Source organism: Sciurus vulgaris, assembly GCF_902686455.1.
Source record: "Sciurus vulgaris genome assembly, chromosome: 5".
Taxonomy (NCBI): domain Eukaryota; kingdom Metazoa; phylum Chordata; class Mammalia; order Rodentia; family Sciuridae; genus Sciurus; species Sciurus vulgaris.
This window is the reverse complement of record NC_136465.1, coordinates 131,896,968-131,913,650: the sequence shown is the minus strand read 5'-3', so window position 1 is coordinate 131,913,650 and position 16,683 is coordinate 131,896,968. Positions and strand designations below refer to the sequence as shown.

At 40.4% G+C, this 16,683-nt stretch overlaps 1 protein-coding gene across 8 annotated transcripts in view; it reads right to left on the bottom strand.

Moving 5' to 3' along the window:
* The window catches only part of MYRFL (myelin regulatory factor like), a 76,126-nt gene that overhangs the window by 59,229 nt on the left and 214 nt on the right, over positions 1–16,683 (bottom strand). For 7 of the 8 annotated variants that reach the window (XR_013764108.1, XM_079142085.1, XM_079142089.1 and 4 more), the window contains exons 1-7: positions 16,319–16,425; positions 16,048–16,139; positions 10,375–10,525; positions 6,702–6,897; positions 3,595–3,671; positions 2,365–2,475; positions 682–772 (exon numbers count right to left, since the gene is read on the bottom strand). Coding sequence is in view for 7 of the 8 variants with exons in the window: in XM_079142085.1 (XP_078998211.1) it covers positions 682–772; positions 2,365–2,475; positions 3,595–3,671; positions 6,702–6,897; positions 10,375–10,525; positions 16,048–16,139; positions 16,319–16,359 (759 nt within the window). In the remaining variant the exon portion in view is untranslated. Of the gene's footprint in view, positions 1–681; positions 773–2,364; positions 2,476–3,594; positions 3,672–6,701; positions 6,898–10,374; positions 10,526–16,047; positions 16,140–16,318; positions 16,426–16,683 lie in introns of those variants that run through there. The other variant, XM_079142090.1, reaches the window with a different exon arrangement.

Here is a 16,683-nt window from a genome sequence, read left to right as displayed (position 1 = left end):
GTCAGAAAAAACTGGGTTATAATCCAGGCTCCATCATTACAGGCTGTGCCATCGTGGGCACATTACTTAACCTTTCTAAAAATTTTTTTTAGATGTTGCTAGACCTTCATTTTACGCATTGATTTATATGTGGTGTTGAGAATCAAACCCAGTGCCTCACAGAGGCTAAGCAAGTCTGTACCACTGAGCCACAACCCCTGCCCCCATTACTTGCCCTCTACAGCCTCGATTTCTCTGGGTGTCAAGAATATAATGTAAATTGTCTAGCAATATCTAATGATGTCGTGTATAGATTGTATAGCTCAGTGCCTAAAACACAGAAGAAAAATCGGCATTTCTGAGTCTCTGGACCATCTGCAATTTGGAAAGAATGATTCTTTGCCTAGGGGTTGGCCGGTACATTGTAAGGTACTGAGCAGCACCCCTAGTCTTTACCCACTAGATGCCCATTATGACAACTAAAAATGTTTCCAAACATTGCCAAATGATCCTTAAGGGCCAAAATTTGCCTTGGTTGAGAACCAGTGTGTAAAAATAAAAGTAATGGTTTCTAATATTACCATTATCATCATCATCATCCATTAAGACACAGAATACTTCAAGTATGTCATTGAAACTGCAAATTCTTTCTACAAAGAAGAAAGAACATGGGATCCAGAAAAATCAGAGAACTGAGCTTACCCTTACAATGATCCTTTCAGAAATGTGGGCAGACAACAGATAGAACTGATCTTGGTTAGCAGCATACAGTCCAACCACCAACATGAAGTATCTATTTCAGAAACAGCAGACCAACACCAACACATCAGGGAACAAATACACAATTTGTGCAATCAAATACCACCCAATAGTTAATCCACAGTGAACTTACCTAGATGAGTTTACTTATTTAGAGACTGTCTTTTCCCTTCTGCTCTAAACTGCACCCCCAGGGAAATGAGAGAGCAATTGATTCACTTGCTACTGCCCCCCACTTGCCCTATGTCCAGCTGTGAGCTGTTGTGCAAGCCCTCCATGTGCAGAGATACTGGAGGGAGCATGGGCCCAGCTCACCTGTGCTGACTCGGCCTCCCTCACCAGTGCACTCCTGGGCCTTCAGCACAGTACCACTCACAAACTCAACAGGAAGCCACCAGAGGTCTCTGTGTCCAGAGACACACAAGTCACCTGCCCTGGGCCTGGCCTTAGCAGGGCTAGCCCACCATACTGGATCATTCCCACCCTGACCTCTGGGCTGTGTCTCCTGTACCTATTCAGTTCTTAAATTTAGTCAAAGACTTGAACCTTCCTTCCATTTGCGCTCAAGGCAATTTCATCTCTGTATTCCAATTGCTTCTTCAAATGTACCATCGAAGAGATAATTTTAAGATTAGGTTATTCCTTGAAAATCAAAATAAAAACTATCCCTATTAGAAAAGCTTTAGCTTTACAAACTGCATGGGGGAAAAAAAACTACCAAATTCCTTCATAACACTACATAGGTTCTTTGGTTCCTAGAAAACAAGATTTTTTTCATGCATCTAAAATAAATCAGTAAGAATAATAAAGATCACCACTATTATTGTTAACCACTATTGAGAACTCAAAATATTTCATGTGTTGGGCTATGTTTAACTATGTTATTTCACTTAAGTCCCTAAAACAACCTTATTAGAGTAGGAATTGTTAGTGCCATGATTTTACAGTACAGGAAAATGTGTTTCAGAGAGTCTAAGTCCAAGGTCACCCGGCTAGCAAATGGCAGTATCAAATGTTCAAACTCAACTCTGCCCAACACCAAAACCTAGGTTCTAAACCAGTGGTTCTCAAAACTTAAGCATTGCATCAGAGTCACCTGGAGCATTTGTTACAAAACAATTTGTTAAGCCCACTTCCTGAATTTTGAATTTAGTAGGTTTTTGGTGAGGCCTGAGAACTTGAATTTCTCAATTCTGAACAAACATCCAGGTCTTGCTCTCTCCACTAGTCTTGGGACCACACTTGGAGAACCCCAAGTCTAAATCATGAAGGCAAATTTATTTTCTTTTTTAATCAAAAGAGTTACAGCAGTGCTTCAGGATCAGCACACATGTTGGAGAAACGCAGTCAGTCCTCCATCCAAGATGTCAATGAGACATGAACAGATGGATGCTCTAGAGACTCAGCAGGATCAAGGCTGGGCAGGACCGGCAGGGTGAGGAGTGAGGATGGAAGGAGAAAGGCATCTATGGTAAATGGGATATGCTGGTAAACTTGAAAGAGTCAGAGAAGGGAGGAAAGCAGTTTAAGGAGGCCAGCTGACAGAGCCAGGAGGATCAGCGCCCCCAGGCCACTTCCTGGTCAGACAGTGAACTGGCCTCATGATGTGTGCAGCGGCACCGGTACCTCTGGTCAGGATTTGGTTTCCCCTTCTTTCTCATGTTGTTTGCAGTGGTTTCACTGAAGTGTAATCGTCCCAGCGTGACTTTGGTGACCTGGTCAGCCAGTAGGTCAATTCTAAAATGTACAGCAGAAATGCCAAGTGATCATAAGAGAACACAGAGTTCTTGATCACATCCAATCCATTCCTGAGACCCTCAAGCGTGTCTCGTGTGCTTAGAGCCCAGTGCTCATCACACTGTGGAGGACAGTTTATTCCAACCAATACTCCACAGCAGGGTCAGGAGTGGCTACCCGGTAAGGCCATCGATGACTTTCCAGCACCAGGAAATGCTCACTTGGCAGAAGCTCCGCCCAGAGTTTGTGACGCACGAGAGCTGTGCTCTTCATACACTGCTGTTTTCACAGCAGGGAGGAAAGATGTCTTTCATTTGTGCTGTTGCTATAGCACTCACCTTCTGACAAGCAACTTTTCTAGGCTCTTTGGGAAGGCCGTGGTTTCCCCTTCAGGGACTTGTCCTCCCCTGGCCTTGTAACAGGAGGCAGCCTCCTCCAAAGGAAGGTCATGCCCAGCCTGCTCAGGCAAGGGAGAACCAGATGTACCAGCAAGCTGAGTCTGTTTGTTCAAGTGGTTGGCCTGTCAGGTATAGGACCATCTTCTTCCCAGCCCAAATGGGATTGACTGAGCGTGGAATCCCTGAGCTGTCCTGACTGCGTACCCAGCCAAATGAGCCAAAGAGCAAATCCCACTCCAAGTAATTCTAGAGACTGAACCCTAACTTTGGACTGCCCTAATGCTATGGATACTACCCAGGGTGCACGCTTTCTATCTTGGAACCCATTCAACCATCTCTCAATGTATCTTTAAAAAATAAGAAAAGTGGATTGTGTACACAATCTGGAACCTTGTAATTAATTCAATCGGCACCATGCTAATTTAAATGGAAAATTAAAAGGAAGACATAGCTATAATCTACTTTAAGAAACCAAAGTTATTAGTAAGGTCATTAGTAATAAAGAATTATTTTTTAAATGGATTTTTTAATTAAGAATTTTTGCAATGATTTCAATGTATTTTACCAACCTTATTTTTGTTGATAAACATGCATTCATAATATTAACATACTATTACTAATTTAGATTCTAACAGTGAATTTCATCTTAAATAAGCAAAGCAAATTAGATGATAGATCTTCCCAAAACATTCACCAAGGAATTCAGAGAAGAAATTCTTACTTAACAGGATTGAAAACCTTTTTGCTCCTATCTGCTTGGGATTGTTCAATAGCAATTATTTGATTGGTGGCTTCAACCTGTATGGAACAACAAAAAGTAAATTATTTAATGAATTAACAAATATATTTATTTACGAATAAAAATGTTGATTAGTAGAGAATATTCCAGTACTTAAAAAGTTCTCCAAGACACCATGCTGAACTTTGGGCAGGAATTGTAAATCAATGAACAAACATATAAACCATGGTTCCTGCCTTAAAGCAGTGCACCATTGATGATAAAACAAATAAAGACCTACAAGACCAAACAATGAAGACACAAAACAACAGAGGATTTCAGGTAAGCAGTGAACACAGAGTGGGCTACAGATGGTTGAAACATCAGGAGGCAAACGCAGGAACAAGACAGTTCAAAGGCTACATGCATTCATTCCTTCATTTATTCATTCATTCTACAAATACTTATTGAGCACCTACAATGTTCCAGGGACTGCTCTAAACATTAGAGATAAGAAGTGAACAAAATTAACAAAAATTCCTACTCTTGTGGAAGCTTATATTCTAATATGAAGAAATGATATGAACTATAACTAACTGGAATATAGGAAGTGACATTTATTCAGCACCTACTATGTCCTTTTTTTGTTACTCCATGAATAGTGGCAAGAGCCTATGAAACCAATCTTATAATATGTAGCTTGTGGGTATTTGCATTTTAACATCCTTTCTGGAAAGCAATTGAGCAGTCAACATCAAAGTTCACATATTTGATGTCTAAATTCCCTCTTAGGAATTTGGCCTCATGCATAACTGTGTGCATACAGATGTTCAGTGCAGTTTTATTAATGGCCCTAAAAATATTAGAAGTGAATGAAACTTCCAGTAGTACAGGAATTTATATTATGCATCTGAAGTGGTGCCAGGCTAGCTCAGACACAGGGTAATGACGTGGAGTCAAGACCCCCAGACTCCTGGAGCTGGGTGGAAGCAGGCTTGTGGTGAGCAGCCTGCAAAGTGGTTTATTGCGGGAACAGGCATACATTTTATAGGTTTCTTGCCCAATCACAATGTGCCACGGGGGATCAGACCACCAGGCTCCTATACAGGCTCCCTTGGTAACACTGAGTCAACTTGGGGCAGTTGTTTACTTTCCTAGGTAGGAGAAGAGGAACGCTCCTCCCTGCAAGTTTACACACTTGAGACATTCACTGGTCACAGCCAAGAACTAGGATTTCTCCCAACATGCATCTATATGATGGAAAACTGTATCATCTTTGCAAACAATATTTTATGGGGTTCTTAATAATATCATGTACTTCCACAATATAATATTAGCAATAGGAAATTAATTTAATTTTATTTTATTTTTACAGATTACGTGTTACTTTTTTTTTTTTTAGTTTTCGATGGACCTTTATTATTTATTTATTTATATGTGGTGCTAAGGATCAAATCCAGTGCCTCACACATGCCAGGCAAGTGCTCTACCAAAACCCTAGCTGAAATTAATTTTAATAACAAGAAAAATTAGCCTACCAAATGATGCATCCTGAGTATGAGTGGATTTTATTTCTTCTTCATATATTTCTATTATGTTTCAAATTTTTTACAATGAAAAATTTGCTTCTTTATTTGTTGTTTGTATTTATTTATATTGTAGTTGTTTTGTTAAGAGCTCAATTGAGAGCACAATAGATGATATGTGTGTTAATCAGCTTTTTGTCACTGTGACAAATACCTGAGGAAAATGACTTAGAGGAAGAAAGATTTATTTTGGCTCACAGTTTCAGGGGTTTCAATCCAGGTCAGTTGACTCCAAGGCAGAAACATCATGGCAGGCAGGAAGCAGAGGAAGAGGAAGGGGAGGGAAGGTGGGAGAAAGGACCAGGGACAAGGTGAAGTCCCTAATGGTTACAGTGATTTACTTCCTCTCACCATGCCCCACCTGCCTACAGTTTCCACCACCTCCCAGTAGTCCATTCAATTACTAATCCAAGTAATCAATTATCTCATTGATGAGGTTAGAACTTTCATAGGTTACACCCCACCTACGGACATTGCAGCACTAGGGACCAAATATTCAACATGTGCTTTTGGCAGACATTTCAGATTCAAATCATAACATTATACTCAGCAACCAAGCCCTGTTTTAGGATACGCCATACCCAAGCCCAGGTGGACCATCAGAATGAAATATGTAGATAATGAATTCTCATCCCTGCTAAGGAGCTGGCTATGAAGCGAAGGCTTAATAAATACCTTTTGACTACTCAGAAGTCATACTACCTGAGTTCTAAACCCAGCTCTATCATTTACTAACCTGGGTGGATTATATAACATCACTGGGCCTCAGTTTCCCCTCTGTTAACCTAATAGAAAAGGGACACTGACTAAATTAATGGTCCTTTGACTTTTTTTTTTTTTTTTTTTTTTTTTGGGTGCTGGGGATCGAACCCAGGGCCTTGTGCTTGCAAGGCAAGCACTCTACTGACTGAGATATCTCCCCAGCCCCCCTTGGACTTTTTAAAGTCAGACATTTCCCAGAGGATCTGGTAAAAACTATGAGTCTACTCCCTATGAAAAATGCACCAGCATCAATAAGAATAAAATAATCAGGAATAAATTTAGTAAAAGCAGTATAAGATTTATACACTAAAAACTACAAAAACTAGTCTGAAGCAGTGCTGTGCCAGTTTCTGAGCTCAGGCTTCAGAAATTGGCAGTGTCCACTTCCTGTGTCTGGGAACACTTTCTTTAAACCCATTCCCCATGCAGTGAGGGAGTACAGACTATTCTTTAGCAAGATGGAGAAAAGCTAAGACCTCCCAGCCACAATCCCATTTAAGCTCCAGCCTGTGGCCAGCCCAAATGTGGCAGGCGTGTGAGTGAGCCATCTTGGAAATGGCCCAGCTGAGCTGCCCAGGGAATGGCTCCTGAACAGGGACAAGTCGTCATAGCCCAGCCTGGACTCAGTCGCATATTTGTAGCCCAAATAAATAATTATTATTTTAAGTCAGTTTTGAGATGGTTGTTTATACAGCAATAGATAAATAGGAACACTTAATGAATGTTGACTGAATTATATATTAAACTAAATTAAAAATTTACCTTAATTCCAAATGCTTTCAAATAAAACATTTCTATTGGCTTCAGGCCCATTTGGGTTTTAACAAATTTTGGACTTCCCCAAACTTGGATGTGAATGGTTATCTGAAAATGGTTCTTCTTTTGGCAAACAAAAGCTTCATCTGCTGGTGAGAAATTAAATCCTTTGTCTGTGACAACTTGAAAGCCCACATCAGGTCTATGCAAAGAGGAATCAAAAAACCAATTTTACAAATATTTTCTACACATTTTCTTTCATTGATGATATCAACTACATAAACACTTCAAGAAAATATATTGTCAGAAGTGCCTTTGGCTGTATTTAATCAATATATTTCTTGAATTTTTACTGAGGAGATGAAAATAATCTTTCAAAACACAGCTGGCTCTCTCCCAGCTTTTTATCTTCTCCCAGGGAAGCGGTTCAATTTTTGCCAAATGGAAGCACTGTTTCCTTAGACTGCCTGGCCCCTTTGTGCTTTCTAAACCCTTAATTTGACTCCACAGCACAATGGAAAGATGTAGGTTAGAAGTTGAGAAAGCACCGTATTACTAGGAATACTGGGATAGAATTAATCTCTTTCCTCCTTTAAAAAAAAAAAAAGTATTTTCCTCTCTGCCATAGTTACTCACATGAGTGAATATTAAGTCCATGGGTACACGTATGAAAAAGAGAACTGGTCAAAATTACCAGGAATAATTTTAAACCAAATTAACCAGATGCAGTCACTCTACTAGCTGGAAACCTGTTTTTATTAGAGTATGGTCATTTCCTTTGTATCCTCCAATCTGGTAATACCTCTAGAAACTCACCATAGTGATTTCCTTGTTTAGGAAGGAATTGGATGATGGCCAGAGAGCAAATCAGACTTATGCTTATTTGTTTTATCATGGCTATTTTTCTTTTTCTCTTTTAATTTCTTTAAGTTTTTAGTTGTAGATGGACACAATACCTTTATTTATTTATTTTTATGTGGTGCTGAGGATCAAACCCAGTGCCTCACCCGTGCTAAGCAACCGCTCTACCACTGAGCTACAAGCGCAGCTCCTCACTGCTATTTTTCAATAGCAATGCTTTGTATGTAAGATGTTTAATGAAATACTCTAAAAATGCTAATTAAAAGAAAACAAATTAAGTGCATTCATTATCAAGTAGAGAATATAAAAGTCGGTGAGTTTTTTCCCATGCAGGTTGTAGATATGGAACATGATTTTTAATTCATCAGGGTTCCTAAATATGGATTTCTTTTCTCAAGAAAGAAGCTCCTTCTCAGAACTTTGAGTACTAGATAGACTATTATGTGGATCTCTGCCTCCTGGGATCTCAATTTGGGTGACTGCCATTATAAGAAACAACATAGAGTTTCTAAATTTTGCTCTAATTCCAGAAACAGAAAAACATTAATGGTTTCTCAGGAAAAGTGTTCATGTTCTTTGTAATGGATCAAGTCACTAGGTCATTGATTACATTCAGTAGTTGATCAGTTAAAGGCTTCACAATCATGGTGCTCATCAACAGCAGAAGGTAAATTCATTCAGTGAAGAATTTGACAAAACTACATGTCTTAGGCCATCTGGGAAACTTGTACTGAACCAGGTTTCTAGAATTAATCTGCTAATTTGCTCCCTAAAGCCTGTATGGATAGAATTGTATAAACTCACTATGAAAGATAATAAAAACTGTCTTTGTTGAGGAAAAAAAGCAATTTTTTTGTGATGTTCCAAGCTTCACAAAAATTCTCAACAAAGGTAAGTTTATGGCCCACACATGAACATTAGCCTGTAATTTAAGAAAGCCTCAATCAACCAACAAGAATTATACTGAAGATGATTCTGAGCCTCAAAGGCCAGAATCTCTTCAAATCTCTTATTATAGAAACCTACCTAAGAATGGCAATTTTGGTTTTTGACATCAAAAGTTAAACATCAAGTCAACTAAACTGACTTCTAAAAAGTTGTTTTGTAACACAAGTTTGAAACTTCTTTCAGAGTAAAAGTCAAATAAACTTTAATCCCTAATTTCATTGCTTTTACATGATTTAGGGAAATATTTTGTAATATAGTATACATAACTATCAAAGAAAAAGCAAATGATTTTCTCTCTTCACAGCATAACAAGTGATATCACAAGAGCCTGAATTATAATCTGGATGAATCTGCCTTCCTGTTTTGCTTAGGAAAAGTGATTTATGGCTACGTATTCAAAGTAGATCTGCCTCTCTACCACTGAGTTGATGTCATCTGTGTTCTCCCTTTTTTCCAGTTCAGTGGAGCACAGATAGGCTGTTCAAATATTTTTTTTAATCTCTTAAAGGAAAAAGAGAGATAAATAATACCTCAAAAATTGATTAACTCAGATGCATACAGATGGAAAACCATTAAGGGTTTTAAAAATCATGTGCCCAAGTGTGACAATGTCATACCTTGGTACTCAGACTTCATAGAGAATGTGGACTGCTCCCCAAGAAAATCAAATGAAGAGTGAGACTCAAACCAAAACCAATGGCTCCTTGCTTTCATTTTCTGATTTCACACGGTAGCAAAGACATAAAGTCATGACATTTCAATTACACGATTAACAGTTAGTTTCCTTTGTGTCCTATTAAACACATCAACTCCCAGGGCACTTAACCACTGACCTAAATCTCTATTTTTTTTTTTTTTTTTGAGGTGGTCTCACTAAGTTGCTGAAGACCTTGTTAAGTTGTTGAGGCTGGCCTCAAACATGCAGTCCTCCTGCCTCAGTCTCCCTAGTTGCTGGGATTACAGGCTTGTGTGTGGCACCACATCTGGCTTAGTCTTTGTTTTAAGGGAAACAACTCTTCCTTCTAGTCCAACATAAACATCTTAATGATAAACTTTTCTATATTTGAATTTGGAAAATATCAAGGAGGCCCTCAAGTTTATTGCTCAATGTGTCTCATTTCATATTATATTTATTACTTGAAAATCCTATTTTTTAACCATTGACATTTTTTAGTGTTTCAAGAAGGCATTTATAACCAAGGAAAATAATAGAAGCTTTAGGTAGATAAATTATACCCTAAGGAATAAAGAGAAGCATGTTCAAGAGCAATAATGCATGAGTGCACATTTATTTTTTTAAACTGTGGTGTTATAAAATAAGGTGAAACTTTTCTAATATTAGGATAATTTGTATGATTTGATTTCAGTCTCTTAATAGAAAGAAACCACCAACTATGGTTGTAGGCTAAACATTCAAAATATGCAGTATGTTGACAACACTGATATGCAGCATAGATTTTAGGGCTGGTCACTGGCTAACAACTTAATGTGACCCCCAAAATGTCTTCTATGCTATTATAAATTAACTGCAGGACTAAATGTTAGTGATTGGGGAACACTCAATTTTACAGTTTTTAGTTTAAACTGGGCATGGAATCCTAGAAAGATTCCCTCTCCCTCTAGCATTTAGTGGGTAAATTATAATGAGTTAGAGTTACAAGTCTGGATGCTGAAGGACAGAAGCCCATGTTCCAGCTATCCTTCAGTTAGGACACAAAACAGGTGTATGACAGACACTTTCTCATTGACCCATCCCATTTGACGGGGGTGGCACCCAAGCCCAAGTACTTGGGTTCAGTCCTGAGATTCAGCACTGTCCTACCCCCTCAGTCTCCAGCCCACCCACTCCTTCACTGGGGAGGCCACTTACAGTTTTTCGTAATGACTGTTTAATAAACTATGCCAAGGAACACTTTGGTATGGCTGCCACTTCAGGGAAGGAGAACACTGGTCTACAGGCATCCCATTCTGTCCCTCGCTGTCAAGGTCCTGTACTTCACTGTTGTGACTCCTACCTGTCACTGCAAAGAAACAGGTGGGTTAGATTCTTCCTACTAGACTGTTCTTCCTAGATTCACAGAATGGCACTAATGAGTGGGCCACGTAGGAGGCAAAGTGACCTTGGGACAGGTGCCAAACGCTGGGAGGCAGGAGGCATGTTGCTGCCTGTGTCTTTATCCATAAGATAAGCAACTTGGGAGGTGGTAGACACTTGTAGGAAACTTCATCCTTCATATCCATCTACTACTTCCACACGTGGTTCAGAGAAGTCTACCTCAGCCCCAGAAGGGTCTTCATGGATCAAAATAGAGTATTCTGTACCTGCATCAGAGGTGGCCATGTGGCCTAATACAACCCAAGCAGAGTGGATCTCAGCACTTCAGGGAATGTGCGTTCAAAGATGCTCACTCTTTTCCATGAGGTTTGAACCCATAAGATAACATGCCCAAGAGCTGCTGGCACCATTTGGGGACCTGAGGGAAAAGCCCATCTGGGAATGAAGCCATACCAGCGGAAGACAGTTAACAAAGAGGGGCACCTGGTCTGATGATGATTTGAGCTCTGAGATCCAAGCGTACCCTTTTGAGTTACAGGAGCCAATAGAGCCCTTAGTTTTGAGCGGTTTGTTTTGTTTTATTGCTCTTTCTTTTGCTTTGTTGCATGAGGCAGTTGGATATTTTTGTTTTTGTCAACTGCAACCTACATATCTTAATTTGTTCCAGGTCTTTGTGGCACCAAGATTCTGTAACTCCAACTACCTTTTTGAATTTAGATGAGCTATTTATTCACTTACAATCTTACTTCCCTCTGTTGCAAAATAAAAACTAAAAACGTGTGCCGCCCATCTTCCAAGCATAGAGAATAAGATAATAGAAGTGAAAACACCTTGAGAAGTTCAAAACAAGATAAAGTAACAAGAGTTCTTCTCAGCATGCAATATCAACTCTATGAAATTGCCACTTTTGTTCATCAAAAATGGTCAAATAACAGCAATTTCACATGGATGGCCACTATTTTTGCATAATCCTTGCAAGCCGTCTGTCTTAATTTGAATATGTCTCCCAAAGTGTGCAATTCACCCTCAGACAGTGTTTATGTTAAATGCTATTGGTACATTGGCTGTTTCCTGTTTCTTCTAACACCCCTCCCATCACTCATGCCTGATGTCAGGAGTGAAAGGGTAACAGTGGGCGTTGGCAAGACCAGGTGCAGGCCGTCAGCAATAATCCAGAAATAGGACGTGAATTTCTACTGAATGTGCCACTTAGCCCAGAGCTTGGGAAATGCAGGAGCAAAGGGCTGGGTTTGCTTTTACTCATCTAACTTTTCCTTTCTCCAGGATTCCATTGAGGACTTCTTGAAATAAGTAAATAAACAAAGCTGTTGCCAGTTGCTTTTGATCTCAAATGTCACAGAAAATGCAATTTTCTTGGAGTATAGTCATCAAACATCACCTAAGTAAAACATGTTTTTGTTGTTGTTGTTGTTGTTTTGAATAAGACCAAATCTCCCATGTTGGATAGATTTCTCCAAAATCCTGAAAAATTTCTTCCCATCTAAGGACACTGGAGGTGGGCAAAGCTGGAACTTTCTCAGACCCTCACTCCTCCAAAAGCTACCTGGCCTAAAATCTTATTGAAAAAGTAAATAAATAAATAAAATCCTTCCATGTTTCTGCTTCCACCAAATTCAGAGAAAGGGAAAACTAGTGCTTCCTTCTTTCTTTCATTTCTCCTACAATGGAGAGAAGGTCGAGGAAGAGTCGAAGGGTTTGAATCACAACGTTATACCTAACTGCAAAACATTCCTAAGAAAATGATTTAAGCTCTTTGAGTTTCCATGTCCTCATCTGCAAAGAGGGAGTAGCCATATATACCTCCCAGGGGTGGTGCAGGGATCTCAGGAGCAACTAATGTCTGTGAAGTGCTTAGTCCAGCGACTGCCACCAGTAGGCATTTAAACAACACTGCCTTTGGATATTATGAGTGACACTGTCATTATCACCGATACTTGTTGCAGCTAGGGGACTCAGATATCCCTAAGGAACCTTGGGAAATGCTTCTTGGCCTCCATATAACTCTGTGTAACCATTGGTGGTACCTGGCTGCAAACCAGCTAACACAGTCCTCTTCCTACTCAAGCCTGGCAGCAAGGTCAATGTGCCCAGGTACATGACTGAAGGCCAGCTCCACATCCCCAGACAATGATAGGGAGGGTGGTCAGGGGGCTGGGGCCATTGGTATATCCTCAGAGGTCATGACATCTCCTGCCCTTCCCATCACAACAGGAAAGGATTCAGAGCAGTAGGAGTGACCCAATCATGGCTTCCCTGTGAGCTATTTATCAGCTGGTAAGGCCCCAGGGACCACAGGCCCACACTGAAATTCCAGATAGAAGCTGAGCCCATTGCTGGGACTTGCTACTAACAATAATAGCTGCTACTCTGGGTGATTTCTGTACCTGGGCACTGTCTCAGACACTTTGCCTAGTATTTCACCAGCTCCTCAAGTCATCTCCAAGGCAAGGATCCCTTTTTTTCAATAAACTTTAAGTATTTTATATTTAAAGAAAAGTACACAGATCATGAGTACACAATTCTTATTAAAATAGTTTTATGCCTAATGGTTTTTTCTTTCTTATAAGAGTAACTACCTTTAAACCAAGCAACAGGTCACTTCTCAACCTCTAGCAGATCCTCACAGGCCTTTCAATCATTAATTTCTCCTGTCAAAAACTGACCATTGTCAGTTTAACAATCTAACAAACAGAGGAGTTTACAGAAATGGAATAATACAATATGATATGTTCTATTTCTGGTCTATTCCTGGATTGGTAGATATGTTTGAAGAGAGGTCACCAAACATTTCTAGAGTGGTTATGAAGCAAGGATTCTTTATTTCATTAACCAGTGTAGAAGCTGAGATCCAAAGTCCTGGCAGCATTTGCCCAGTGTCATGGCTACTGAGTGGAAGAGCTGGGATTCAGACACTCCTCTTTCCTTCATGCAAGTCTGAGGATCCCTTAAGAAAATCGAACACACACAGAGACCAAAGTGTGAGGGTATCAAATGCCTGAGTCCCAACCTATGGAGGAAACAGAGTGCTTGCATGTGACACCTTTCAAACTATCGTCTGTACTTTGCTCTAAACAACTCTCAGAGATAAATAAAATGGAAATTATGATTCTCATTTGATAATCAATAAAAATCATCTTCTGAGAGTCCCCAGATGCCAGAGAGATGAGAAGGGCATTTTCCTGATTTTACAGGGTGAGCGCAGCCAATGTACCTTTCACCATGGGCCACGGGTTGTGTCTCTAGGTCTGGAAACCCCTTTCACGTGTGAGGCTCAAAATATAAGAAGGCTGAAGCCTCCCAGGAAGGTCATGAGCCTCTTTTATTTGGTTGAGTCAGGCCAAGCACCAGCTAACAGCAGCCTGCCTATCAGTGATTTTCTCTCAAAGCAAGATTTTACATCTGCTCATACCAACCTAGGAATCCTACATTCAGACCTTAATAAGTGGGATCTTGGAACCCTTGGCCGCCATGTACCTTTTAGGAGAAGGTCCAGAAAAGCCTTCATGACTGATTTAGAAATCTCCCATTAAAAAACTGGCAAACCTACTTCTGCCTATCAGACTGGCACAAGTTCCCCCTTCCTCTCTCAATGTTTCCTTTCCCCAGGACCTTGTAAAAAACTCCTATCCTCTGCAACATCAGTGGGAGATCTCCACTAGAAAACCTGTGCTAAAAACATAAACTGTAATGAAAACATGGCATTTGGATTAACTAAGTCTTTGCCTTTGTCTCCCTGCCCCCTCTGGCCCTGGGAACCTGCTCATTTTCATTCTTGAACAGTTGTCTGGAACCAATTATCTTTAGTCATCTTTTTAGTGACCTTTAAATAGGACTTAAACAAGGGATTCAGGGTTTCCTATGTGTTGAGACATTTTAGTTACTCTCCCAGGACTTGAAGATAAAAAAAAAAAAAAAAAAAAAAAAAAAAAAAAAATCAATGCCCTGTCTGGGACAAGCAGCAGAAAAAACATTAGAGGATGGAGCTTAACACTGGGACTGGCCAGAGCAACAATCCAGTCTGTTGAGGAAACTCTTGGAAGGTTTGAGTGACTTGCCCTGGATCCCCCAGTGAGCTGGTACATCTGTAGGAAAGTGAACAGATGGTTCCCTCGTCTGGCTAGGAATTTGTTCAGCCTTTATGTTTGAGAATCATAAAGAAGCTGCAGACTAGATGCAGGGATCCTCGAAGAAACTAGGGTGACCTTGCTCAGGAAGGTGGACAAAGAGCTCTGTGTCATCAAAATGTGGGGTTTTATTTAGCATTTTGTGTTTCTAGGATTGGTGGGGTGGGAGAGTCAAATGCTGGTTATGGTGGATCCATGTAAAAGGAAAGGTGGTAGTAAGAGGTTCACCTTTTACAAGACTGGATACCCAGTGCAGTCCTGACAGACCTGAGAGGATGATGTCATTGTCCACTGAAGGACCCCCACAGTCCACGCTGTGGCTGAAGCCAGACATCCCTGAAAGGACCAGATCCAACCAGGGGTGGCTAAAGACAAAGGAAGCAAATCCACATGCATCTCCTTTTAGGGTGGTGTAAACCTCTGGAGTTTGGGGACAGAAGCAGGAGTGGGAGCCCCAAAAAGAAAACTTGGTATTCTGATCAAGACGATTCATGGGGAAAGAAGAGATTCCCAATCCCTGAATTTGGGGCTCTGTTCACACTGCCTGCATTTGAGTATTTACAGTGGCTAACAGATTTGGCCTGGAGTATTATCCTTTTCCCTAGGAAATCTATGACAAATGCTAAGGAAAATTCTAAAAGTTCAAGTCTTCAGACTCCCGAAAACCAATTTGTTCCCAACTTGATCAGGTCTCTAAGCTCAAAACATGATGTATCACATGTTAGATAAAACAAAAAACTAGAAAGGCTGACTACTTGGGCATCAGATGGAAGATATCTAAAATGATTTTACACAACTTCAAAGATCAACCAGAATCCTGCAACGTGAATTGAGTGCAAAGAAAGTTCAACTCTCTGCCTTCCTTCCACTGGAGGAATACTCTAAAGTCTTGCTTCTCTGAGGGTCTTCTATGAACCTGTAGTAGTGGCCTCACCTGGGCACTCAGATCTCAGACCCCAACTCAAATTGATTGGAGTCAGAATCTGTATTTTACCAAGATCCCTGGGTTAATCTATGCACATTAACCTTGAGGGGAACTGCACTCAAGAAAGCAATGAGCACACCAGCAGGCCTGCAGCTTGCATCTTCTTAGAAACATTGCTCCTGAAACTGAAAGACTGACATTTCACTTGCACCAGAGGGACAGAAGGGCGACTTTCCTGTGAGCACCTGTGTGACCCCACCTGCATGAAGGACATAGAGAGGGAAGAAATGAATTCCCAGAGCCTATCATTGCCCTCCATGAGAAAGAACATAATTTTGTTCAAAGGTCTGTAAAAAGCTTCAGTTCAATGTTCAAGACACTGATGGCTTTGACTTTGTCATAGCCAGGTTTGCTCACTTGGTCTGGAGTGGTGGGCCCACACTCTGCAGTTCTCCGAGTCATCCAGTATCTGTGTGTACTTTCTCTTCTTGGCTGGAGGCAACGAGGTTCTAAAATCAAGGAACCAAAAGGAAGGTTAGCTTCTTTGCCCTCCATGTTACAGTAAATCAAATTTAACTTCCCAGGTCTCTGCTCTCAGTCTTCCTAAGCCTAATCCCTTGAGATTCCTTGAGCCCCATTAGTCTGAAACTTAGTTCTGCTTTAACCAATGAATCTGATATTCACCTACCTGAAAAATAACCTGACAACTTTCAAAGCCAGAGGACTCATTGAGAGAGAGACTTAAACTACAGGTAGAGGTTTTACACCTGAGAATGCTTTCAACGTGGAGTTTTATCACAGTTTTTTTACAAGTCATCCTCTCTTTGCCATTTTCTAGACCCAGAAGAAGGGGTAAAAAAGGAAAAAGGCAGAAGAAAAGAACATTCCTTAATGCTTGATTGAGAGTTTTCTGAGAGCTCATTTACAAATCCCTTGAGTCATCTGGCTGAGCCTGCGTAAGCACACACTGCTCCCTCGGTCACCTGGAATCTCCCTATAGATTTCCGACATTTCAGCTTTTTGTTGAATGAGGACCTTGGGTTTAGTGGGTTT